Here is a 27,242-nt window from a genome sequence, read left to right as displayed (position 1 = left end):
GGACAGCACCTGCCATCCCCTCTACATGGAACAACACTCTCCCGTATCACCACTCTGCCTGAATACCTCCTTTTTCCCCTTTAAAGCTCAGTTCCATCATTACTTTCTCGGAAGCCTTCCCTGACTATTCTGTTACCGGCCCTCGTACAACAACTAACTGTCTTTTACAGCACTTGTCATAGTTGTAATTTTACATTCACTTATAATTGAATGTTTGTCTTCCCCACTAGACTGTAAAATCTAAGACATCAAGGATTGTGAATGTTTTTGCTCCTCACTGACTCCTCAGTACCTAGCAGTTTACGATGCGGAACAGGGGTCCCGTAAATATTCACGGACTAGAAAGACAAACAAATGGTTTCCTAAAAATGTTACCTACTAATAGCTAAAAACGTAGTCACCCATCAGCTTACCCCATCGCTTCTTTTCATGCTATCCCATGTGAACTTTTCAGTCACTTTTCTATGAATATACAGACATATACGTACAGCCTGCCATGTTGTATTTCTTGTTCTGTGAATTGCTTTTTCACTTTGAGAACTTTCCATGTTAGTGCATGCAGGAGGCATGATAGTCTAACGGTAAATGGCACGAGCATTGCATTTGCCTGCCTCTGAAGGCCCTGGTGTTGTGGGAGAATTGTCTTAAGATGTAAGCTGTAAACAGTGGTGACAATCCAGGCCACAGTTAGGGCTCCCAGGAGGTCAAGAGTGAGCATAAAGGGGGCCCACTAGAGACAAAAAGGCCTTACCCACTCAAACCTTAATGCACCACTTGCCATAGCCCCTCTTCCAAGACGTGGCAGTCCCATGATCCACATTCAATTATGCTTCTTTTTGTTTCCCCTACAGTCTACAATTTTTGGTACAAGAGTCTACATTGATAGTGACTTGATACAATAAGACATATTTCACGTATTTTATAATTTTCATTTAAAGGCAAAGAGCTAAGATCCTAAACAGAAGTTATTTACTGTGCAGTTTTTTACTTGTTTTCAACCTGCTGTACATGTTTCTTTAATACTCCAAAACAAATTCCCACACAAAAATGGTATTTGCCTTTGGGCATAATATTGGCATATTTGCATCACTTGGTATTTCTCTTTTATTATCCAAACAGCTTTATCCAGTTATTTTTGGTGTTTTTCATAAGAATGTAGAATCTGATGGAAAAGGATTGAGAGATAGGAAAAGCAGCATAGGGTTTTCTTTTATTTGCTTTTAATGGTTTTCAATTAAGATTTCTGACCCTCTTTTTTTTTTCATGGAATATTTATTTATTTATTTTAGTTTTCTACAATGAGAAGGTAAGGGAAGGGCCCATCCCAGTGGTCTCATTTTCCGAGAGGGGGATGAGATGAACTTAAATTCTTCTTTGAAGAGGCTGGCAAACTGGCCCACAAGCCAAGTCCAGTCCTCTGTTTTCTGAAATAAGGTTTATTGGAGCACAGCTATACTCATTCCTGTACATTTTGTCTAGAGCTGCTTTCTACTGTATCAGAGTTGAACAGATATCAGATTGCCTGCCTAAAATCTTTTCTATCTCGTCCTTTTCAGAAAGTTTGCTGATCCTTACTTTTGAAAGTGTTGGAACAGAATTACTTGATGACAAGTAATTCATTGCTTGTCTGAGGAAAGCTGGTCTATTTTGGTATTTCCAATAGAATTGTATAGGATGTACTCTCATATATAAACCTTCACAGGAGCCTAGTTCTGATACTCCCGATTTCGATTTTTTTTTTTTTTACCTGAAACATGAGAGCTCCCAAAAGTTAGTTGTGAGGATTAAATAAGCTAATGTATATGACATGCCAAGAACAGAGGAAGTGCTACATAACTATTTGCTGTTACCATTACAATGTGTAGTTTGCATGAATCAATATAATCATAGACGAATTTTTCTGTTATTGATTTAACAGTCAATGCATAGAGGAGGTTTAGTGATTATCCCTTAGTGCTGAGCACTGAGTTACCCACTTCCCAGTGATCACAATCAGCAGCATTCTGCCATCATGAGACTTACATGGTCTAGCAGGGGACTCAGCACATGTTCCCAGCCTCTTGTCTGGGAGAAGGTGTACTTCTGAATTATGCACTTATTGTGGTTGAGCATAGCCTGGGAACATGATAATTCTCAAGGGGTATTTTGACTTATTGGAATTGCTTACGTCTCATCAATACATTTATGGTTATGAGCTCACAGGTAAGAGATAAATTGGAAAATTTGCTGTCTTTCCCATGAGTTATTCTGGGTTTTATATCTTCTGAACCCAGGACTGTGAGTATAGTTCAACAAGAGTGGGACTGGTGGGGATTTAAATTTTTGTAAGGCAGGAATCAAAGAGCAGCTAAAACAGGGTAATGGGTGGGTTTTATAGGTTAATGCTGGCTAGATCCTGACTTTCAGAGTTCAGAGGGAAGGGATTGCATCCAGTCATAAACTGGACATTGGGGTTAGGCTGGAATTCATGCACTGAAGGGTTTAGAGAGATGCCTAGTCAATGGAATATGCTAAGTGTTCCTTCTTCTTCTCCTCCATTTCCTCCTTCTCCTTATTCTCTTTATTGTTATAATTGCTATTATCTAGACAGTTGATATGGTGCTTCAGCTCCAACAGTAGGGTGGATTAGAGATTCTCTTCTCATCAGCTCAGGGAGAGTTCAAGGAAGCCCCTCTGTGTATGCCTGTGCCCTGAGTGGAAATAAAATTGTCCTTGAAAATTCATAAATATGGGTCTGTACCATATTCAGATTAGGCATCAAACATACACTCTTCAAAGGCTCTGGGGTCCTCCCATTCAAGAAATTAATATAAAAATTTTTCACCGCTGGTAAAAATAGGGTGCCTGGCAAAAGCAAACCCAAAATGATATTTGAGGCACATATGCTCAGTTCAAATTCCTGATTGCCACAGATAAAGCACTGCCAAGGAAAAGTCCATAATGTAAACTTTGGAAACACAGAAGTAAACCATGTACCTTGAGTAAGAGTCAGAATACACAAAAATGGTGGTCTCCGAATCCCATGAATTTCAATTATGGCATGATTACATAAAGACTCTAAAATAAACAATATTGTTAAAGTCATAGAAATATTCAAAATATGAGAAGAAACGAATAAGAGACTATGAAAGAGAGAATAGGTAGAGCTGCCAAAGAGAACATACAGAGTTCTGAAGAGCATAAGTAAAAAGATACACACACCCAGAATCATGTTGATGAAACGGTAGTAGAACACTAAAGTTGAAGATAAGATTTTAATAGACAAAATGGAAACATAGAGGAATAAAAGGCAGTGTTGACGCGATTTCTGCATGATGGATATCTAGCTATGTGCAGTGGTCTATTCTTCAATTCTTTGGTGGATTAAATAAAACCACTGTTGTTCAAAAGTGATGTGTATTAATTTAATTTATTAATTTAAAAAAGACTGAGAAGTCCAGCAAGTTTAACTGGCCCAATAATTTGGTGATGTGTTTGAGGAAGAAAATAATTAACGTATTAATTAAATAAAAAATAAGGGTTGAGAAATCCTAATCTAACACAAGTGTGTAACGGAAAAGCTGTGATGCAGTTTTGGTCCTGTTTCTCCTCACTTCTGTCCTCCAAGCATTCCATAACATCTTGCAGAAGCACAGAGGCCCTGCAAACACTGTTTGTCACGTAGAAGACAGTAGACCCATTGTAGGTTGCTGGAGTCTCAGTAACCATGCTCAGAGGAGAAATCAGAAGATGGCATGAATTGCTTTCCAGCCCAAGGTTTAAGAGAATAAAAAATAACATTTTCATCAGGATGCTTTTTTTTCTTCCCATATATTGGACTTTCCTTTTTTTTTTCTCTCTCTCATTTCCCTTGTTACTCACTGAGATCAGTGTGGCTTATTATTCAGCATACAGGTTTGTTGGTCAAACATCTTGTGGAATGAAATCTCCCCTTGCTTCCTTCCTAGCTATGCTACTTTAGACATATTAACCTCTAAGTCTGACTTTCCTCATTGGCAAAATGAGCATAGTAGTCAAAATGAACGAGCAGGGTTGTGAGAATTAAATGTTATCATACATATGACATACCTGGGGCATAGCAAGCACTTAAGGAATGTCAGTTTCCACCATCTTTTTTAAAAAAAAAGTCTTCTTTTCAAAGAGAAAATATTAGCATACAGAATGCAGCAATGTCTTATGTTATCATAGCTATTTGTTGAACATTTGGATTTGGCTTGTTTTAGACTCAAGGAGTGAGGTTTAGAGTGCTTTGGCGAAGAGTATGTTTTTATGAAAAGAACACTTTTATCAGGAAAAAAATCAGAAAGGTTTCTGTTTTTTCCTTTATGTGAAGCAATTATTATTCTTGTTTTCAGGAATTCAAAAACAAAACAAAACATGAGACAGAATCAGCAATTCAGAAAATAATCGTTGAACACCTGCAAAGGGCATTATACCTGTACATAAAATTATGAGTTCCCTGAGGGCAAGAGGATGAGATTCTCCCAGCAATAGACCTCCAATTTTCTTTGGTTCCCCCTTCCTAACCTCTCTTGATCAGACATTTTTAAAGGATTTTGACGCTTTCTCTGTTGGCCTCCAGCAAATTTTATAATTCTTAACCTGTGAATTCTCCAGTAGTAAGAAATCATAGCTCTGCCTTAAATAAGTTTCAAATGTCCTCATTTTAAAAAGAACTCATATTTTTTTTTCTTTTTAATCTTTACAACTATGAGCCTTACTATAGATTTTGGCACAGTCTGTCCTCCATAGGTGTGCTTGGGCTTGTCCGATTGATACCTTCCTTCTTGTGTAAGAAGTTTCTGTTAAACATCTTGTTTCTATACCTGCAGGGCTGACTGTTGGTGTCAAAATGAGCAGGTGTTTCAGCCTTAGAAATTGCTAAATGTCAGAATATGTTTGTTATTGATGAATTGTAGTAACAGGGATAATGAGTTGTTACGTTTTTCAGAAAATCACCTTGAACAACCAAAGAAAACATATAGCCAAATCACGTAGTACTATATACAGAGCTGAAAATAATTACGAACATAATACACGGGCTCCTGAATTTGAGGAAGTTTTATTTCTAAATAGGAAAAGTAGCCTCTCTTGGGTTAACTTATGAAAATCAGGAAATAACCATGTAATTATACAAATAAAATTTTAGAGCAAACTTTATGTAAAAGTATTTTAAATGGACCATATATTTTCAAAGGAAGTAAAACCTGCTTTAGGTATCTTGCATTGTGGTAGTTTGGAGAGGGGAGACAGGAAGAGATGGGGTGAGTTGGCGGGATAAAAATTGAGTCAAAAGTCTCAGAGATGGGAATATTGTTTGGGGGAGGAAGAATAATTGCATTACTATGAAGTGACAAATAAATATGGACAGGGCAAGTGAAGCTGAATTATGAAGCGCTTTGAAGAGCATGATGAATAGCATAGACTTAATTTGGTAGGTGGGGGAGGGAAGAAATAATCTTAAATTTTAGGGTTGGAAGGTACTTTGAGGGCCATGTAGTTCAACCATTGAGAGGGTGATTGAGGCCCTTCAGGCATGCCATGAAGTGTTGACCAGCCTCCGCCTTCATTGACAGAGGTTTCACTATTTCCCAAGGGAGTGGTCTGTGGAAATCTTGACTGTTAGAATTGACTTGAAATCTGTCTCCTTGTGGGCACACAGAACACACCTAATCCCCCTTCTGTGTGACAGCCCTTTTAATATTTGAAGACAGCTGCCATGCCCTCTCCAAGTCCCTTACAGTTTATGAGCAAAGGAGAAATGTGATGGATGTGATGTTCACATGGATTGTCAGTTACTCTTGAGATGCAGGCTCTGAGTGACAGCTGAAATGTTCTTTTGGCTGTGGTTCAGGGATTGGGGGTCACATGCCTGCTAGTCGTCATGGTGTTATTTATTCCAGGTTGGATTTAGCACAAGCGAGTATGACTTTGATTTCATGCAATCATTAATTGCAAGGCTTGGCAATCTTTCCTCCCTCCATCCCTTCTTCCTTTTCTTCCCTTTCTTTCCCTCTCTCTCCATCACTCCCTCCCTTCCTTTCTGGCTTCTTTCCTTTCAAATACTTTTCTTCCGTAATAGGAGTTCATTACCTCAATAGCTAAGTGGTTTAGGCAATGGAGTCTGTCCTGAATTTGAATTCCAGCTTTCCCACCTGTTCAGAGAGTAATGATGGGCAAGTTATTTAACCTTTGTAGTTACTTAATCTTTCTTTTTTAATGGCATGAGAAGGACACCTATCTTATAGAATTAATATCAGGCTTAAATGGAAAAGACATATGCAAAACATCTGAGGAAAGCAGTCACTAAATGGTAAGTCTTTTGATTACTGTAAAAAAAAAGGAAGGAAGGAAAAGTGTCTGCTACAGTAAATAAATGAATTATATGTATCAGTCAGGGTTCTCCAGAGAAATAGAGCCAATAGGATGTGAGTGTGTGTGTGTGTGTGTACAGAGGGTACCAAAAATATATATATACACATTTTAAGAAAGGAAAAACCTGTATTAAAATAGTAATATTCAATATATACCAATAACAAAAGATGAATACAAGTCACGTTTGACTTCTGCAATTACAAGAGGTGTTCAAAGTGGTTACCATCAGTGTAATTTTAATAGTTTTTTTCTTCCTTAAAATGTGTATACATTTTTTTGGCACCGTGTGTGTGTGTTTGTGTGTGTGTATATATATATATATATACACACACACATATATATATATATACATATAGAGATATGTATCTCTCTCTCTCTCCATATGTATATGGAGAGAGGGAGAGAGAGGAGTTGTCTTATGTGATTATGGAGGCTAAGAAATCCCAAGATTTGCAGTCAGCAAGCTGAAGACCCAGGAGAACCTATGGGGTAAGTTCTAGTCTGAAAACTGGCAGGCTCGGATCCAAGAAGGGCCATTTCAGTTTGAGACCAGTGTTTCCACTTAAGGCATTCAGGCAGGAGCAGTGCCTTTTTACTGAGTCTTTTTGTTCTATTCAAGTCTTCATTCAATTGGATAAGGGCGATCTGCTTTACTCAGTCTACAGATTGAAATGTTAATCTCATCCAGAAACAGTCTTCCAGACACAGAGTAATTGTTGACCAAATATCTGGGCACCCTGTGGTCCAGGGTTAATTTTATGTGTCGACCAGTCAGGTTGACACATAAAATTAACCATCACATTATATTGTATATTTCTAGGAAGTAGAAAGTTCTGAAAATGAAAATAGAACAGAATAAGGGCAGAGAGTGATGGGGTGTGCTACTTTAGATCGGGTAGTCATCTGTAGGGGATGCTTTGAAAGGTAAGCCTCCGCCAAGACCAGACTAAATGAATACTAAGCTCACTCTGATTAATATAGGCTCCAGCTACAACTGAAATCAACCCCCTGACCCCCACCTGCTAGATGGACAAATTGTAACATTAATATGACTGATAACTGGTGACCATGGTGGTTTTGTGAGGACATATTCTATGGAAGTGCTAGCATGGTATGATGGAAAGGCATATGGGAACATTTGTAAGACCTAGTGTCCAGGTCTGGCTCTGCCAGTAACCACGAAGACGTACACTTGTCTCTCTGCACCTCAATTTTATTTTCTGAAAAATGAGAACAATTAACTGCTCGCCACAAAAATGTTGTGAGAATTAGAATGTGCCAGTGTATTGAAAAACTCTCTTAGAACCATTGAGCTCTTGGCAAATGTAACATGATCTTTACTTAAAAAATATATATATATATTCAAGGATGCAGCTGAAGCCAATCTTGAAAGCGAGCTCTTAGTTTGAAAATTTGAATTTAACCTCACGGGAGACTTAAGTGAAAAAGTGTTCTATGACCACAGTTTTCCATCAGATGTCTTAGTTAATGAATGGTCTATGTACATATTTTGCTAGTGGCATAGAAAAAAAATAATTCAGAGCCACTAAGTGAATCAGATTAATTCTGGTAAAAATTACTGTGAAAATTTTCTGAATGCATATGAACATAATGTGAGTAAAAACAGTAGTGTTCTCCTCTCATTCAGCTTCGCCTCCAGCATTGGAAAAATATCAAGGAAGACAGGCAAACCTGATACAATCTCCCTGATCCCTAAATCACTGTAATCCACTTTCCCAGTGTAGTAGTGGAGCAGCGGGGGAGGAGAGACATTTAATTGATCCATCATGGTTCATTTTTCTAATGCCTTGCCGGAAATAGGAATTATGTGAAAAGAGGAATTTTTTTTTACCAACATAATTCAATGTAGTTCACCCTAATTGATGTACTATGTGCCAAGAGCTGAGCCAAAGGGGATGCCAAAATAAGGTACAAATTTATTACCTTTCAAGGAGCTCAGTCTAGTCTGAGAGACAAATGGAAACAGATCATAATAGTCCAGTGTTAGTACAACAAACCAGTACAACAAGCACAGAGCCAGTAAAGAGGGGGAGATAGGGAGTCCCATCTGAGGACTGTTGGAAAAGCTTTATGGAGCTGATGAGCTCCTTCAAAACCTGAGTTTTGAAGGATGGATAGGAGTTTACTTGGCAGAAAAAGGCTGCTTCTGTCAATTCTCTCTTTTTGTTTTCATTAACTATATTGGTGAATACCGTTCTCCATAAATATTGTATTTGTATATTTACACAAATCACAATTACATCTTTAATTTGAATGCCATTAGGACAAAAAGAATAATATGATGTAAAAGAAAGACTTTTCCCCCCTATCTTCCGCTTACCCCGAACCCCATCCGCTTCAAGCCATTGTTTCTCAGTCTAGTTATGTAAGACACAGCTCCCTGGCCCATGCTGGTGTCCGTGGGCCACTCACAGCAGCTCATGGCTGTACACAGCTGCCCACGCAGCCCAGCTCCAGAAGAGCGGTTGTTCACAATCTTAGCTGAAGAGGGAGCAGCTCACTGGCCCATGTGGGAATCGAACCAGAGACCTGGGAGTTAGGAGCACAGCGTTCCAACTCCTTGAGCCACCAGGGCGGCCCAGAAAGACTTTTAATTTGCTAATTTCATATCCTTCTAACTAAAGGTGCACTTACCCCCTCCCCAATAAAACTACTCTTTATATCACTTTATTTATTTTTATAAAGCACTTCAAAATATCTGAACTTACGTTGTGTTAGAGTCTGTTTACTCTCACTAAGAATTAAGTTGTTGAAAGGTAAGAACTTTGTTGTGTTCCTGGCTGCACAGAACAGTGCTTGGTATATAGTAAATATTAAACAAATACATTTTTAGTAAATGAACAAATTTCATCCAGACAATTAGTTGCATAATAGCAAATTGTTAAGTTGGTGCAAAAGTAATTGTGGCTTAAAATGTTAAAAATAATTGCAAAAACCATAATTCCTTTTGCACCAACCTAGTAATAAACAGATTGATACTAATTCAAGCTATTTGAATTAACATTTTCAATACCAAATTTTCTCATGATGTTAGTCACATGGTAAAATTGGTATAAAATGATTAAGAGAACACTTTTCACACGGGCTACTTAACTCCTCAGTGTGTACATTTGAGGGGGAAAAATTCTAGACGGATAATTGGAGATGCTTGTAAATGACATGCACTAGCCTTGGACACACCAGGGGCAAATCCTGTGGGCATGCCGCTTCATAGGACAGACCTTCTTTTCCTGCTTTCCAAATTTGTATAATGTCAAGTATCTTACTGAAGTCTGTATAGCCCTATGGTTAAGAGCATAGATTATGGGGATTAAGTCCTGGGTTCACATCTAAGGTTTATCACATTTTTACTGTGCGACACCATGAGCAATATCACACAGCCTGTGTGTATCATAGTTTTCTCCTGCAAAGGGGACTGATAATTATGGTACTTTTCTCATAGAGCTGTTGTGAGGACCAAATCAACACATAAATGCAAAGGGTTTAAGGTTTAATATAATGATGGATGTAACTCTCAGATATGGAATGTTGGTGAATTGTTAGCTTTTCCTGACCGCCTTATCTGGTACCTCTAGAAGGTACAGAACATAAAGGGAATCATTCTTTCTGATTCTGTCTGTGACATCACAGTGTTTGTGATCTAGTCCATATTTTAGGTGACTTCTTTTGATTGTGGTCAGCTGCTTAGCTTTTTTAAAAAAAATATTATTTATTTTTTTTTTTTACGTTAACCTGTGTTTTCAGAATTGCATTTCGGATAAAGTTCATGTTAAGCCAAGAGCCAAAATACTGTTCAAGAAATAATTTTATCTGATCCTCTGCTTTAACTTGAAATACAATATTGAGGGCAAAAAGGATTAATTTAAGATAACTAATTATGGAATATTGTTTTAACAGTAAAAGCAGATGTACTTATCCCTTTTAAAAGCAGTTTTCTATTACCTTTGGCTGCAGAGTTTTACACAGTGATCACCTGGGCACTCAGGTGTGTCTGGTTTTTTATCTCTTGATTTTTAAACACATTTTAAGATGCTGAATGCTTTCTTTCTGATTGATCTCTCTTAATTTAAGAATGCTGAAATAGTAATATTTGCCAGTTCAAGGAGATATTATTTGTCATCAGTACTGAATCTGGGCTCTTACTTTAATAAGATTTAAATATACTCAAAATTTAATTTAAAAAAAATGAATATATGTTTTAAAAGATTTACCATAGCAGCTGGAGTTACGTTTGAGATATGTGATTATTGAACTGGAATATGGCAGCTATGAAACTACCTTTGTGCCCCAGGTATTTGAATACATGTCTGCCTCTGGCAGAAGCTGTCGATAGGATAAGCACACCACAGGAGTTCTACCTACAGCAAATCTTACTGAAGGTGGGCACACTGTATTTGTACCTGCTATAGTGGGAACAGCCCTCAGAATCTTTGTGTTTAGATGTATCTTAGAGCTAATAATCAGGGTGTAAGGTGTTTGAAAAAAAAGTACTGTTTTCACAGTTCCCAGGTGAGTGTGCACTAATCTTGAAGAAAAATCGTACTTTGTACTGCAAAGCCAATTATAGATTTTTGACTTCTGAAATTCTTTTTTTTTTTTTTTTTTGACTTCTGAAATTCTTTAAAATGACATCTTCCTGCTGCTGTAACATAGACTAGTCTTTAACTAGAAAACAGGTCACAGGTCTTAATTTCAAATGAAATGTGTGGACTTGCAGCTTGTTTTTAAAGTTTGGTTCTTATGTTGTATGACAGAAACACTAAAATTATTTTTTTTGATCAATAGTTTCTGCATGCTAGATAGGATTCCTTTCCTCTTTTTAGAATGAGTTACTTCATTAGTTATATTTTTAATGGCACATGCACCCAAACCGCTTTCCCCTCATAAAACTAAGACCTTGATCACAGCCCACATATAACCATATGGCACGGCTGCCATCAAACTCCTTGGCTCCCCTCACGCCAGGCAATTACCACCTTGGACTGTGTCTTCATCATCCCTTTGCTTTCTCTTTTACATAGATCTATCTTATCCATATGTGTTTATCAAAAGAGAATATTTTTGTATTAGTTATTTTTACCTTTATAAAATGATACCACGCTAGTAACAATCTTTTGGGACTTGTTTTTCCCCCCACTAGATATTGGTACCCACCAAATAGCAATATGTTGCTAAAATTCATCCAGATTGTTGAATTTCAATGTAGCACATTTATTTTTGTTCATATATAAAATTTTACTGTATGTCAGTTATGGATCCACTCTCCTATTGATAGGCATTTGAACTGTTTCCAGCTTTTTGCTACTTTTAACAGTGCTACTATCAAGCTTCTACGGGAATATTCCGTTTTAGGAGTAAATTGCCAAAAGGTGTTCCAAAGAATCTGCAACAATTTACATTTCTCCTAGCAATGTACAAGAGATTCTGAGGGTCCATATCTTTTTTTATGCATGGTATTATTAGACATTTCTATTATTAATATTTTTAGGTTGACTTTTTATTGAGATAAGTGTAGATTCACAAGAAGCTATAAGGAATAATAATCTGTGTACCCCTTTACCCAGTTTCCCTCAGTAGTAACGTTTTCCAAAATTTTAGTACAATATCACAATCAGCATATTGACATTGATACAATACACTCATTTGTTCAGACCTCTCTAATTTTACTTGTAGTCATTTATGTGTGTGTTTATTTACTTCTATACATTGTATCACATGTGTATGTTTGTGTAGCCACAAGTACAGCCAAGATGCTGACCAGGGCCTTCACCATAAAGATTCCCCTATAGCTCTTATAAACACATCCATTTGCTTCCCACCTGACAACTACGAAAATCAGTCCTCACTTGCTAAATATTTTTTCATTTAAAAGGTGTTACATAAATGGAATCATGAAGTAGGTAACCTTTTGGGATTATCTTTTTTTCACCAGGATAATTCCATGAAGATTCATCCAAGTTGTGTGTATCAATAGATTTTTTTTCCTTTGTACTGCTGAATAATAGTACATGGTATGGACACACCTCAGTTTATTTAACCATTAACCTGTTGAAAGATATCTGGACAAATTTCAGGTTTTGGCTATTATGAATAAAATTGCTATGAACATCTGTGTAACTTTTTTGTGTATGTGAATGTAACTTTTCATTTCTCTGGAATAAATGTCCAACAGTGCAGTGGTTTGGTTTGCATGGTAATTTTATGTATACTTTTTTAAAGACAGTGCCAGACTGTTTTCAGAGTAGTTATACCATTTTATATTCCCATGAGCAATGTGTGAGTGATCCAGTTTCTACACATACTTGCCAGCATTTGTTGCTATCACTATGTTTTATTTCAGCTATTTTGATAGGTGTGTACTTTGAAAACTTCTGTGGTTTTAATTTGCATTTTCCTGATGGTTAATGATGTTGAACATCTTTTCATGTGCTTATTTTCCATCTGTATGTCCTTTTTGGTGAAAAATCTGTTCAAGTCTTTTACCCATTTTCTAATTGGATTGTTTGGTTTTATTAATATTTACCAGGGAGTTTTGAGAGTTCATTATGTATTTTATGTACTAATCCTGTGTTGAGTGTGCGGTTTGCAAATATTTCTCCCAGTTTGTAGCTTGTTTTTTCATCTTTTTCATATGAGTTTCTATAGAGCAAAAGTATTTTATTTTGATAAAGTTCAGTTTGTTAATTTTTCTTTATGGGTTTGTACTTTTGATGTCAACTTTAAGAACTCTTAGTCTATGAAACTAAGATTTTCTTTGCATTCCAAAGATTTTCTTCTATTTTTTCCCTAAAAGTTTCATAGTTTTACTTTTACATTAGTTGAGACATACTAAATTAATTTTGGTATAAAGTATGGGTTTTAGGTCAAGTTTATCTATTTATTTCTCTGCCTGTCTATCTATCTATCATCTATTTGCATGGATGTTCAATTGCTTCAGCACTATCTGTTGAAGTACTTTTGCACATTTCTCTAAAATCCTATTTAGATTTGTAATCATATAGTTGAGAACATTTTTGTTTTTTCTGTTCTTTCCCATTGGTGCATGTGTCTATCCTTCTAAAAAACACACTATACTGATTATTATATCTGTATAGTTAGTAGGCTAAATATCTACTAAAAGTGATAAAATGATTCCTTCCACTTTATTCTTTGTCATGATTGTTTTAGCTATTCCAGGGTCTGACCCTTCCATATAAATTTTAGAATAAGCTAATTCTATGTCTAAGAAAAAGCCTTTCAGAGGTTTTGGAATTGGATTAAACCTATAGATCCATTTGGGATAATTGACATCTCTACTATGCTCAGTCTTCCAATCCATGAACATGGTATTCCTCTCCATTGATTCATTTATTTATGTCTTCTTTGAGTTCTTCTATCAATAGTATAATTTTCAGCACACAGACCTTGCATAGGTTTTAAGTATATACCTAAATATTTTCTTATCTTTGGAACAATTGTAAATGGTATCAAATTTATTCATTTTTTCCAGTTGATTGAGCACAAATGTATCTCATTGTGGTCTTGATTTTTTAATTTTATTACTGTGATCACCAGTGTAGTTAAAATTCTCTTCATTTATTGGCCATTTATTTCCTATTCTCTGAAGCATCTATTATATATATATATATATATATATATATATATATATATATATATATATGTATATTCTTGATACTGACTATTTTTTAGTTTTTTTTTTAGTTTTACTTTTTTTTCATTGGGAAATATTGGGGAAGAGTGTGTTTTTCCAGAACGCATCAGCTCCAAGTCAAATCATTGCTTTCAATCTAGTTGTGGAGGGCGTAGCTCACTGACCCATGTGGGAATCGAACCGGTGACCTTGGTGTTATGAGCACTGCGCTTCAACCAACTGAGCCAATTGGCTACTCCTCTTTTTAAATATTTTTATATTGTACATGTCTTCTCCCATTTGTAACTTCTCTTTTCATTTTTCTTAAGTTTTTTTTTGATGAACGACTTTTAATATTTTAATATTAAATTCATCAATCTTTTAATTTATAGTCAGTTAATTTTATATTTCACTTTGGAGTTGTATAGAATTTAGAGCTATATAGAATCCCCAAGTCAAAATGACTTGAATGAGCTAAATAAACAGAACATTTTTTTAATTGGAAACAATTTTAAAATAAAATATACCTATTTTCATACTCCTCTTCTAAATAAGCAAAGAGAAATTGTTCCCTTCCTAAGACCTTATCTACTTTGTACCCAAACAATTAATTTTTAAAAAAATAAAATAATATTCCCAATAGTTTCAGAAGAGAAAGAATAACTACTCTCCATTTGAAGTAAGTTTCCCCTTTGAAAAAAGTGAGAGAAATAGATTATTAAAGCTTTATAAGACTTCAGTTTTCCCTGATTATTTCCAAAAAACAAATTAATTTATGTCCCATGATTTCTTGCATTATTCTGTTTTAGACTATTCCAGTGTGGTACTTTGTATTTGGTTATTAAGGAAGGAACATTTGGTGCCCCGAGATGTAATGTATTACCTTTGGATTGAATTGTACTCTATGACTTTTATATTTGTATGAGCATTTCATTGCCAAATATATTTTTCCCCCATTTTGTAAAAGGATTTAGATATTCTACACATTTATGTCTGGGGGGAGGGGAAATATCAAGGTCCTTTCAGCAAAATGTGGCCTGCTAGGTGCAAAGACATATATTAAACTGCCTAACCCAACCATAGTAGTTGAAGTGTTCCCCCCGCTCCCCAGGAAAAAAGTATATTCAATTTATTTATGAACACTCTGTATTTTGGTTTTAATTACATAAATTATATTTCTAGTATTGTTTTATTGTTATTTTAATGTTAGAAAACAAACTAGGGCTATGATGAGCAATTTCAAGAAATTGACATGGACACAAACATACACCCCCCCCACCCCCCACACACACTTTTATTCATGGTCGCCAGTCCTAGTATGAAAATTCAGCAGTTAAGCAGTTTTTTTTTGGAAGCACAAACTACAGTATGCAGGAGTACTACTAAAAGTATAAATATTAATTAACAATGCCATGACATTTTTAAGGGTTCTTAAACACAGTAAGTAAGAATATTTCAGTATGTTGGCTCTGTGTGACTGTATGTGGTGGTTTTCCCCTAGTCAGGCACAAACCTTCCCTACCTATCAACAGCCTCCTCTTCTGCTGCCAAGATAGCTGTTCTCCCTTGGCGTCTTTCCTACAATCCCTGCAGGCTGAGGCTTCCCCTGAGAATAAAGCTTAGAGCAGTGCCACTCCAGGCACTGGGCATCTTTTTCTAATTCTTATTCTGAAGCCTAATTGTGCTATTTCAAAATCAATTACTGAAATGATTGTAAGGGACAAAATCTTGTTGTCGTATAGGCACAATACACTAATCCCTCTTTAAAGGGGGTTTCACTTTTCATGGTTTTAGTTACCTGCGGTCAACTGTCTTCTGAAAATATTATATCAGAAATTCCAGAAACAAACAATTTATATGTTTTAAATTGTGTGGCGTTCTGAGTAACATGCTGACATCTTGTTCTGCGCCATCTTGGGCCACCCTACCCGGGATGCGAATCATCCCTTTGTCCAGCATCTCCATGCTGCAGATGATCCCCATCTGTTAGTCACTTAGTTATTTAGATGATCAGATCGGCTGTCAATGTGTCACAGTGCTTGTGTTCAAGTCACCCTTATGTTACTTAATGACCCGAAAGCTCAAGAGAGTAGTGATGCTGGCAATTCTGATATGCCAAAGAAAAGCCTTAAACTTTATCATTGGTATGCATGTATAGGAAAAGAAGGTTAGTGTGTGTGTGTATACATATGTATGTATACATACATATATGTACGTATGTATATACACAAACCATATATGTGTGTGTGTATGTATATATGTAGGGGGTGCCAAAAAAATGTATACCAGTGGACATTTTGGTCAGTGTTGTTCAAGCAGTAGTTTGCCGTCATCAGAAGTATCTGGACACTGATGGTAACCACTTGGAACATCTCTTGTCATTGCAGAAATCAAATGTGACTTGTATTTGTCTTTTGTTATCAGTATATATCGAGTATTACAATTTTAATATAGTATTTTCCTTTCTTAAAAAGTGTATACATTTCTCTCTCATATATATATAGTTCAGTATATATATATAGTTCATCTCTCTCATATATATATATATATATGAGAGTACTATCCGTGGTCCATGGCTTCAGGCATCCACTGAGGGTCTTAGAAGGTATCTCCCATGTATCAAGGGAGATATGTGTGCAGAAGAATTTCAATTTGGGGAAACTCTTGGGCCCTTTTCCCATCTCCTTCTTCCCAAACCCTTCCTAATTTAGCAAAGGTCTGTGTATCTTTTTTGTACTACATGCATATCCCTGACTTTTGCTTGAATTCAGAAAGCCCATATTTCTCTTCTATCATTTCCTCTAGAATAGACTTATCAGAACAGGAGAGCTGCCTCTGCTTTCTGGCTGTCTTCCACATCTCTGCTCCCACCCTGATGTTGCTAAGACCTTTCCTGGAAAGAATCTACAGGCTGAAACCCAAAGCTGGATGATTTCGTACAGATACTACTTTCTAAAATATGCAGAAGGCTCGAGTTGCCAGGATGGTGTGAACCTGCCAGTGTTTTGCTAACTATTTCCAGAACACTGGCTCTGCTGCCAGCTGTTACCACATTTTTTTTTCCTAGTGCAAATGCATTTAAGGGAAGGGTTGTAAAACTATGGTTGCCTTCATGGGAACTTTACTGTATTCTTAGCACTAAGTTATCTGAAAGACATTAAAATAAACTCAGTCTTTTCAAAGTTCCAACAGTAACACAGATGCTTTTCTGGTTTGTACTTTGCAGAAGTGAAATTTTTCTGTCAAACTCCCGCTATTGCTGATATTGTAATCCTGGTGGATGGTTCCTGGAGTATTGGAAGATTCAACTTCAGACTGGTCCGGCTCTTCTTGGAAAACCTGGTGACAGCATTTGACGTGGGCTCTGAGAAGACACGAATTGGTACATCTTCTGTGATTGACAGCAGTCAGCTGTCAAAGTGTCAAACTTCTGGGATGCTTCTTAGGAAATTTGAGAACCTCTTTATAAAGTGGCCTTCAGAATTATAGAATCAACTGTAGGGATGGTACCAAAAGTGCGAGTCTGGATCAATAACTATTTATTTCTACTAATTTTTGCTATGATACTGTCATTCAATTAATTATTGAACACATTTAAATTTTCTGGAAGTCAAAATCTTCTCTGACTAATGATGATAATAATGACAATAATAATAATAATAATAATAATAATAATAATAATAATAATAGTTTTAAAGTTACAGTTGGCTTAAGAATTTATCATGTAAAGGTTTTCTATTTATTTAAAGGACACAGCTGAATCCAGTGAAATATTGAACCAAACAAAGTGGAAATTGGAAATAAATTTATAGTATAAGATAATCTTTGCCAAATTAAATCTAACAGATGAAAAGCAAGTGAAAATGTTGTAAATCTTTGGGCAACATATACACTTTATTATTTAAAGTCTCATCGTTGCACTTTTAAATAGCCATTAAGGAAACTCCTTCCTTTGAGAATAAAAACCAACCTATACATCTAGACCTTTTATCTACAAACACAATCAGACTTTTAAAAAATATGCTAAGTACCTACTAATTATGTAGTCACTTCTAAATGGCTAGAAAATACATGCATTTCCCCAGACCCCAGATAATTAATTCCCCCACTTAATTCCTTAAATTGATGCCAGGAATCCTTCTTGAAAGTACATAGTGAGGCAGAAAAAAAGAACGTTGCAAGAATGAGGCCCTTCATTATTCTAGTTTTTCGAATAATCCACTAGACCTTTGAGTAACTCATCTTCTCTGGGTGGCCTTTCTCTTCTTTTTCCTCCAGGTCTTGCACAATATAGTGGCGACCCCAGAATAGAATGGCACTTGAATGCCTTCAGCACAAAAGATGAGGTGATCGAAGCTGTCCGAAATCTACCATACAAGGGAGGAAATACACTAACAGGTATGTTTTGTTTAGTTCTCATTTTTAGCAATATATTTTGCCGAAGAATGTTTTATTACTTTAGTCTGCTGCTTTGTAAGACTTAGGAGAGTGTTTTCTGAAATCAAACCAGAATCTAACATTCTCAGATGGCTCTTTTCTCAAACTCAGCTTGAAGATGTAGATGCTTGATCAATGTACTGTACACCTGAAGCTGAACAATAATGAATGCCAACTATAATTTTATATATATAATGTGATGGCTCGGTGCAATGTCGGAGGGATAGTGGATGGGGGGAGGGGGGTTCACAGTGTGAGGGATATAAATGATGAACGTCTAAGTATTACCTTGTCTTGTGCACCTGAAACTAAAAAAAAAAAAAAAAAAAAAAAAAAAAAAAGAGTTAAAATCCAGACATCTCATTCCTTTTGCTGTATATGAATATAACGTCCCAGGACAGGCTTGGTTGACCTACAAGAGAATGAATCAATCCCTCAGGCTTCAGGAGCTGTCTTAGCCATGGCCAGTTCTTTTTCCTTCCTGTCTTTTCAACTGTTTTCTCCTCCAGCGACCCATGAAGTAAAAACAAATTCCTACTTTATTTTCAAAGAAGGTATTTTCTTTGCCTTCATCCTCAATCAGTAATTATCATGAAAACAGCAACAGTAGTTATCATTTGTGGATCATTGGCTCACTGGTATTTTTGATAAACGAAGAACGTAAGACTATTTAGATTATAATTATCCCAGCCAAAGGGATTATCAAAGGTTTTAACTAGTACATGCTATTTCCTTTCACAGGCACACAACGTAGATTCTCAGTTAAAACAATGTAGATGCTATCATTGACTTTTAAGCAAACCACTGAAATCCTGATAATTGCTTTGCTGATTTGAGGTATAATCTAATGGGTTTTTGTTAATACAACAACAAATATATTAAACACAGATACAATAAGGATATTACAGTATTTTTTTTTCCTGGGTAAAAAGTGTCACACTCAAAAGTTAGGAGGTCAATTATTATTTTAGATTTGCCCTCACTACCCCTGAAAAAGACAGAGATAAAAAAAAAAATTTGTTTGTTCTTTAGACCATCATGAACAAAATTGAAAATGTAGTGATAATATTCGGAACAGTTGTCATTGGGTGGGTATTCTTGCTTTATCCTAAATTATAAAGACTTAGACTTTCTTGTAAAAGATCTGTCAACATCCATTGGCCATGAATTCAACGTTCTTTATAAAAGCTGGTTTCTGAAATGATGCAGTATTCAGTTATTTTTATTACCTCTCTCCAGTTGGGTATTAATTTTTTATTCAATCCGTCAAGGCAGAAGTTGTTGTAGAAATGAAGATGAAAGTTAACATCTAATAAAAACCTCTTTAGTTTAATAAGTTACTCATTTTGTGGTTACATTTTGCAGCATTGGAAGGCTTTTTATTAGAGGTGGTTGGTTTGTGTTTATTTTTCCTTGTTTCCTCCCAGGTCTTGCTTTGAACTACATTTTTGAAAATAGTTTTAAACCAGAAGCAGGAGCAAGGACTGGCGTATCCAAAATTGGCATTTTAATCACAGATGGAAAGTCCCAGGATGATATTATTCCACCATCCAGAAACCTTCGTGAGTCTGGTGTAGAACTGTTTGCCATAGGTATGTGTTATTTATGGTTCTGTTTCAACAATGGGCACAGATACATGACCACTTAAAACAATAAGTAAGCGAAGTGCACTTCATGGAAAGCCAGGAGACCTGAGCACTTTCTAGTCTTGGCTCTCATTATAGCTGGTTATATAATCTGAGCTGACCTCCTTACATTTAAAATGGAAGTGATGGTTACTGATATGTTATATTATATCCTATAATATAAGATCTCTAGGTAAGACACCATACGTAAAATATTGCGAAAAGAATAAAGCTAAATGGTTAGGTACATATATGTTACCTTTTAGTTATGCAGGACTTTTCTCTTTAGTATCACGTTATAGCTATCTCTTCTGTGGTAATACAGGGAGAAACAAATTGATCATTGTCATGGAATGAAGGTCCTGTAGCTATTTAAAGAACGTACGCAATTCTAAATATGCAGTATTATTTCTTTGAAACTAACCCATTGTAAGGTATCATGGTGGTGCAAAAGTCTGTGTATGTCACACATTCAGAATCACTGCAAAATATTGAGGCAGTAGGAAGGTTTTCTATTTTGTACAGATCGAAAAAACACAAACAAGCCCAGAATAAGACACAGTTCTTCTGACCCAGTCCTAGACTTGCTACTCAAAATGTGGTTTCACTCAGGAAGTATTTGCTGATCTTCTGTGTGCCAGGTGTTGTGGTGGGTGCTGGGCGCAAAGATAGGCAAGGACAAATCCTTACCAAAAAAATTCCTTCCAAATCATGATGACCATTTCCTCTTTCCAGTCTGTTTGCAACCAACTGTTTTGTTTGGAAAGGTGATAGAGAGAGAGAGAGAGAGAGAGAGAGAGAGAGAGAGAGAGAGAGAGAGAGAGAGAGAGAGAGAGAGAGAGAGATTTGGGACTATCTTCCTCACAAAAGTGTTATATAAATTCACACTTGTTGGTTTTAATTAAATGCTGTGAAAAACATTATTGACATGAAGCTCATTGCTTCAACATGCGCCAATGTTATTTTATTATTGTGGACCCAGATCCAACTGTGCATTTTAGAAGCTATTGCAGAAGCTATTGCAGTTTCTTGTCCTTCAGGCAAGAAACATCAGAGAGATTGATTTCATTTTCAGTTTTTATTTTACTATCCTTTTCTCCAACAAAGGAAATCCCTGCGGAAGACTTAAACTAATGGAGGATTAATTTATGTGTTTACTCTCCATTTTGTGGTCTTGTTAATAATGAGTGGATGAGTTTTTAAGGAAAACTTGAAGTGAATTCAAATGTGATTTGGACTTTTTCTCTGGAAATTACCTGAAAATCAGTAGTATTTATTATCCTATGTTCCCCCTAAAGCAAATAGTTGAGAGACAACCATCGCTTTGTTACTCAGTGTGTTGAGGTTGGAAGATAAATTAAACGGCACAGCCAGGCATCTAAGAAGTAATTCATGTTGCCCCAGGTCATGTCTCTTCTTTACTTCTGTGGTACCTTTTTTAAAAACACCCTTAGATGATTGCAGTGTCAGGAATTTATGAAGAAATGCTCCTTGTCTGCTGAAGCCTGGGGAAGAGAAGTCTACTTTCACACCCATAAATCCCAACCCCATGGCTCCCTTTTTCTATTTCTAGAAATAGACTTCATTACCAAATATTTACCCATTTTCATGTGCAGTCTTCCGAGATACAGTGGTTAAGAGCATATGACTTTGGATCTTGACTGCCTGGGTGGAATCCCAGCCATATACTTCCTGGTTGTGTTTCCTCCAGCAAGTTAATTAACCTCTCTGTGCATTGGTTTACTCATCTGTAAAATGGGAGGAACAGTAGTGCCAAACTCATAGGGTTGCTTGTGCAGATTAATGTGTTAATCTACAGAAAACCCTGAAGTGCTTGGGGCATAATAAGCATGTTCTAAATATTACCATCCATGGCTAAGAAAGACTGGAAAAGTTGCGCAAGGGCTGAGGGGTTTCTGTACCACTCTTGTCATGGGCTGTATTCCAAACACCCAGCAATGAGCTTGACCTGAGGTACGCTCAATTCAGTAAATATTGTGGAAGAACCAGAGTTCACCTATTAGCATTAACAAAACTACGGTGGTTACTATCCAGCCAATTATACCTGCGTATGTTCAAAATTGTTTCCCTTAATACTAAATAATAATAATAATAATAATAATGTAATTATCATTATATATTATTTTTATTCTAGCAATATCTCTCAGTTTAAGTAGGCTTATTTTATAGAAATTAAACCTGTTTTGATAGTTTAAAATACTGGTTTCATTACTCTCGTTTCTGCAATATTCATGCAAAACAGAAGTTAGTTTCACCAACACACCTTCCTGTTAAAATAGACTGAACCCAATTAAGATTGGTCATTTAAAAATGATTCTGAAGGAGACGTTTAAAAAACATTGGACAGGAGCTGTGCCTTGTTGCAGTAGCAGGTGCTTTGATTGCATGGAGACTGACGAGCTCAGGCTGGGAACAGCTACAGTTGCTTTGTCACCTGAATGTCACCACCCTCCCTGTTGTCCTCACTGCAAGGGGTGAAAAACGCGGATGAGAATGAACTGCAAGAGATCGCTTCCGAACCGGACACCACGCACGTGTACAACGTCGCGGAATTTGACCTGATGCACACGGTCGTGGAGAGCCTGACCAGAACCGTGTGCTCCAGGGTGGAAGAACAGGACCGGGAGATCAGAGGTAAAACGAGTGGCCCAGAGCAGCCATTCGGCGCCTGTGGGTATGACCCCGAGCCAGTCTCTCCTGGGTTATGAAATGTCTTACTATTTTTCACCTTGGCTTTCTCAATCGAGTCCTCCATTCTCCTAAGACTTGAAATCATCAGATTGGAAAACAGAGTAGATGGGTGACTCTGCGTGAGGGAGGGGCACTTCACTCACTGGATAATTCTCTCCACACTGTTGCATTGGGACCACCATGGTTTTGTTTGTGTGTTTGTTTTTAATTAAATTTTGGATTTTGAGATAACTGTATATTCACATAAAGTTGTAAGAAATAATGTAGAGAGGGATTGAGTAGACATCACCAGTTTCCCTCGGTGGTGACCTATTGCAAAACCACAGTACAAGGTCAGAGGCAGGTTGCAGTCACGCCATATATCATTTGCACCACCACAGGGATCATTCCTGTGGTCCTTTTATAGCCACACTCCTTTCTATCCCTCCCTAGACATCTCCCTATCCCCTGACAACCGCTAACCAGTTCTCCATCTCTAAATATTTGTCAGTTTGAAAATATTATATAAATGGAACGACGCGTTGTGTAACCTTTTGGGGGTTGACTTTTTTCACTCCCTGGAGATTCATCCAAGTTGTTGCCTGTATCAGTAGCCCCTTCCTTTTTACGGCTGTGGCCTATTCCATGGTATGGATATACCACTATTTGTATAAACTTTCACCCATTGAAAGACATCTCGTTTCCATTTTTTGGCTGTTACAAATAAAGCTGCTATGAACATTCTTGTGCAGGTTCTCATTTGAACTTATGTTTTTATTTCTCTGGGATAATGCCCAGGAGTACAATAGCTACATCATATTGTACTTGCATATTTAGTTTAGTCTGGTTTAAGAAACTACCAAAATATTTTGTGGCCATAACATTTGACATTCTAACCAGCAATATATGAATGATCCAATTTCCATTCATTGTCACCAACATTTGTTATTGCTACTTTTTTCTTTTCTTTTCTTTTCTTTTTTTTTTTTGCTGTTCTGATAGGTGTGTATTGATATCTCATTGTGATGATAATTTGCACTTCCCAGATGGCTAATGAAGTTGAACATCTTTTCACATGCTTATTTTGCATCTGTATATTCTCTTTGGTGAAATATCAGTACTTCTCTTTTGCCCATACTTTAACCGAACTTCTTTTGGTTTTGTTTTTTTGTTTAGTTTTTAACAGTTGAGTTTTGAGAATTCTTTTTTTATATTCTAGCTATGAATCCTTTGTTGGATATGTGGTTTGTGTATATCTTCTTCTAATCTGTAGCTTGTCTTTTCATCCTTTTAGCAAGGGCTTCTGCAGAGCCAAAGTTTTTAATTTTGTTGAGGGAATAGGTTGGGCAGCCAAGCAGTAGTTCCCTGAACAAACTTCTCTGAGTTTCTTCATGAGACTATCTTACAGCCCAGAATTTCCCATACAAAAAAAAAATCTCTACATGTGGTTACTGATAAAGCATGCAATCAGTTTGTGGCCAGAGGTAGTGTTCAATAATTATGGTTTTCCCCAGTATTATGGTTACTAAACTCCCCTTGGTAAGTGCCCCTAGAGGATAAAGAAATCCTACAATTCAAGGACCTTGAACTTTACATGGCCCAAATCTTTTAGGGAATAATTTGCTTTAACATGTATGTGACACACACAAAGAGCTTACACAGTGTCTAGCTCGTAGTGGACATTTAGTATGTTAGTTCTTTTCTTATTTTTAGATAATTGGCCATTGGTTGAATTGATGTCTTCAGTATAGAGGTTGTGCCCTCTCATGCTTAAAAACACAGGCTCTTGTGTCAAGCTCAAGTCCTAATCTCTGATGCATGCTAATTGTGAGACTTGGGCGAATTATTTAACTTCATTGTGCCTTGATTCTCTCACCTACAAAATGGGAAGAATAATAACAACTACTGAGAATTAAATGAGATAATACTTCTAAAGAGCTCAGAAGAGTATCTGTACATGCACACATGCCCAATTCATGTTGTGTTTTTGTTTTTTTACTCTTCTATAGCAGTTTCTTTAAAAAAGTTCCTTAGAGTCAAGGACTAGATATTATTTAAGTTTGTGTCCTTAGAACCTAACATCGAGATTGGTACCTAATAGACACTTAAATGTTGCATAAACAAATGTAGGAATAAATCACTAAATCAACTGAGGGTATTTTCTTTGTTCATAAGAAATAATTTTGGGAAAGAAGTTCATTTTATATGTTTCTTTCATTTAGCCTCAGCCCTTGCCACCACGGGGCCACCTACCGAGTTGATCACTTCTGAAGTCACTGCCAGAAGCTTTATGGTTAACTGGACTCATGCCCCAGGAAAAGTGGAAAAATACAGAGTCGTGTATTATCCCACCAGGGGTGGAAAACCAGATGAGGTAATAAGGAGATCATATTTTCAAACCATTATTTTTATTCTCTCAAGTCTTCTCCAGGAGTAAGGACAAGACAGAAATGGATACATCCATATATAATATATATATATATATATATATATATATATATATATATATATATGGAGATTATTCTGTCATAAACATGTAAAATTATTTGGCTTAAATACATTTCCACGTGTCCATATTGTTCTCTGTTCTCCCATCTTTCTGAGTAATGGTCTTTATATTTCCTCTCACCTCCATCAAATAACCCTCAGAACTGGTCATGTATCCCTTTCTTTTTTTTTTTTTTTGCATTCTTTTTTTATTTCTTTTTATTTTTTATTTTTACATCCCTCACACCGTGAACCTCCCTCCCCCCATCCACCACCACCCCGACCTCACACCGAGCCATCACATTATACACATAAAATTATAGTTGGCATTCATTAATGTCCAGCCTCTGGTGTACAATGCCATGACCAGGCATCCACAGCATCCCTGAGGTGGTCTCCCAAACAGGACACATGTCCATCGGACACCCAACAAAATCCCCAAACACTATTGAATAAGTTCCCCAAAGTAATTCTCAAAAAACCATGAGGCCATCCTGTGGTCACCAGCCGCCCCCCAATCCATTCACCCTTCCCCCCATGTATCCCTTTCTAACATAACTTATTTGACATTTTTTTTCTTTTGAACATTAATGAGTTCTAAAGCAAAAGAAATCAGTAGTTAGTTTTCTGGTCAGAACTTTCTTTTGCTATTCATGTATTCTTTTTACTTTGGAAGTGGTCTGAACTTACTGCATTAATGAAGTCTGTGTGTTCCAAATTATGTGGTCATATAGTCCTCCAGGGTTTGGGATTTCCTGGATGTTTATGGAGATCAGTGTGATGGAGAAGCATCTGTGGCTGGTGTTTTTCTTAGGTATTGGCCATCATAGGACAATACCTACCATGTTTCCCCGAAAATAAGACCTAGCCGGACACTCAGCTCTAATGCGTCTTTTGGAGCAAAAATTAATGTAAGACCTGGTATTACATTATATTATATTATATTATATTATATTATATTATATTATATTATATTATATTATCATATTATAAGACCCAGTCTTATGTTATAGTAAAATAAGACCGGTTCTTATATTAATTTTTGCTCAAACAGATGCATTAGAGCTGATTGTCTGGCTAGGTCTTATTTTTGGGGAAACACAGTATTGCCAGATGATTGATTGGATTCTTCCCAGTTCCTACCTTTGAGACGGCAATTCACAGGAAATATGTTAAAATGTGATGAAATCTCTCTTTCTTTCTTTCTTTTTTTTTTTAAGTGCTAACCTATTATTGTTCTAACCCCTTACTGACCTCTGCATGTTTCACAATTTTCTTCTGTGTTATGGCAGGAGTTAGGACTTTTTTTAAGTATTAAAAAAGTAGATCATGGAGGTTTTGATCATCTGGACTTAAAAAAAATCAGAGTGCTTCCAATGGTTTTATCTTTTTCATGACTAATAAACCTTTTAAATGCTTCCCAAAGCTCTGTGGAAAAATATCACATGTCAGCTGTTATTACGTGATGTGATTAGAATGGGAATGATGCAATTTCCATCAGATAGGAATTGATAAGGGACTTTTGGACATATGTCATAAATGGTGCATCACTTGATGTAGGCATTCAAGGAAAACTGACGGCTGCAGTGGAAAGGAAGACGTGGCACAAATAAAATATTTAATGAAATATTCTGCTGGTGATATTTCTGCTTTGTGATTTCAATTCTGCATGTGAGATATTCGATAGTCTCATTCCTCGAACTGTTCTTAAAACAGGTGGTGGTGGATGGAAGTATATCTTCCACGGTGTTGAAAAACTTGATGTCTCTGACTGAATATCAGGTAGCAGTCTTCGCAATCTATCCTCACACTGCTAGTGAAGGCCTACGGGGAGCCGAAACCACACGTATGTATTGAATTCTACCCAACTTCTGACTGTGTAGCATTGCGTAGGTGGCCTTTCCTCCATTGGAATTCTGCGCAGGTTGTATCAACGGACATCCTGAATCAAATTCCTAGGAAAGGGTTGTCATGAA

The 27,242-nt window shown here is 36.5% G+C and overlaps 1 protein-coding gene across 3 annotated transcripts in view; it reads left to right on the top strand.

Annotated features, from left to right (window-relative positions):
* COL14A1 (collagen type XIV alpha 1 chain) overlaps positions 1-27,242 on the top strand; it is a 202,731-nt gene that overhangs the window by 39,185 nt on the left and 136,304 nt on the right. For all 3 annotated transcript variants that reach the window (XM_081070910.1, XM_081070912.1, XM_081070911.1), the window contains exons 6-11: positions 17,253-17,408; positions 18,305-18,424; positions 19,891-20,055; positions 22,582-22,743; positions 25,002-25,153; positions 26,983-27,112. In XM_081070910.1, coding sequence (XP_080927036.1) covers positions 17,253-17,408; positions 18,305-18,424; positions 19,891-20,055; positions 22,582-22,743; positions 25,002-25,153; positions 26,983-27,112 — 885 coding nt within the window. The remainder of the gene's footprint in view (positions 1-17,252; positions 17,409-18,304; positions 18,425-19,890; positions 20,056-22,581; positions 22,744-25,001; positions 25,154-26,982; positions 27,113-27,242) is intronic.

Source organism: Rhinolophus hipposideros (genome assembly GCF_964194185.1).
Source record: "Rhinolophus hipposideros genome assembly, chromosome: 13".
NCBI lineage: Eukaryota > Metazoa > Chordata > Mammalia > Chiroptera > Rhinolophidae > Rhinolophus > Rhinolophus hipposideros.
This window is presented reverse-complemented; position numbering and strand designations above follow the sequence as displayed.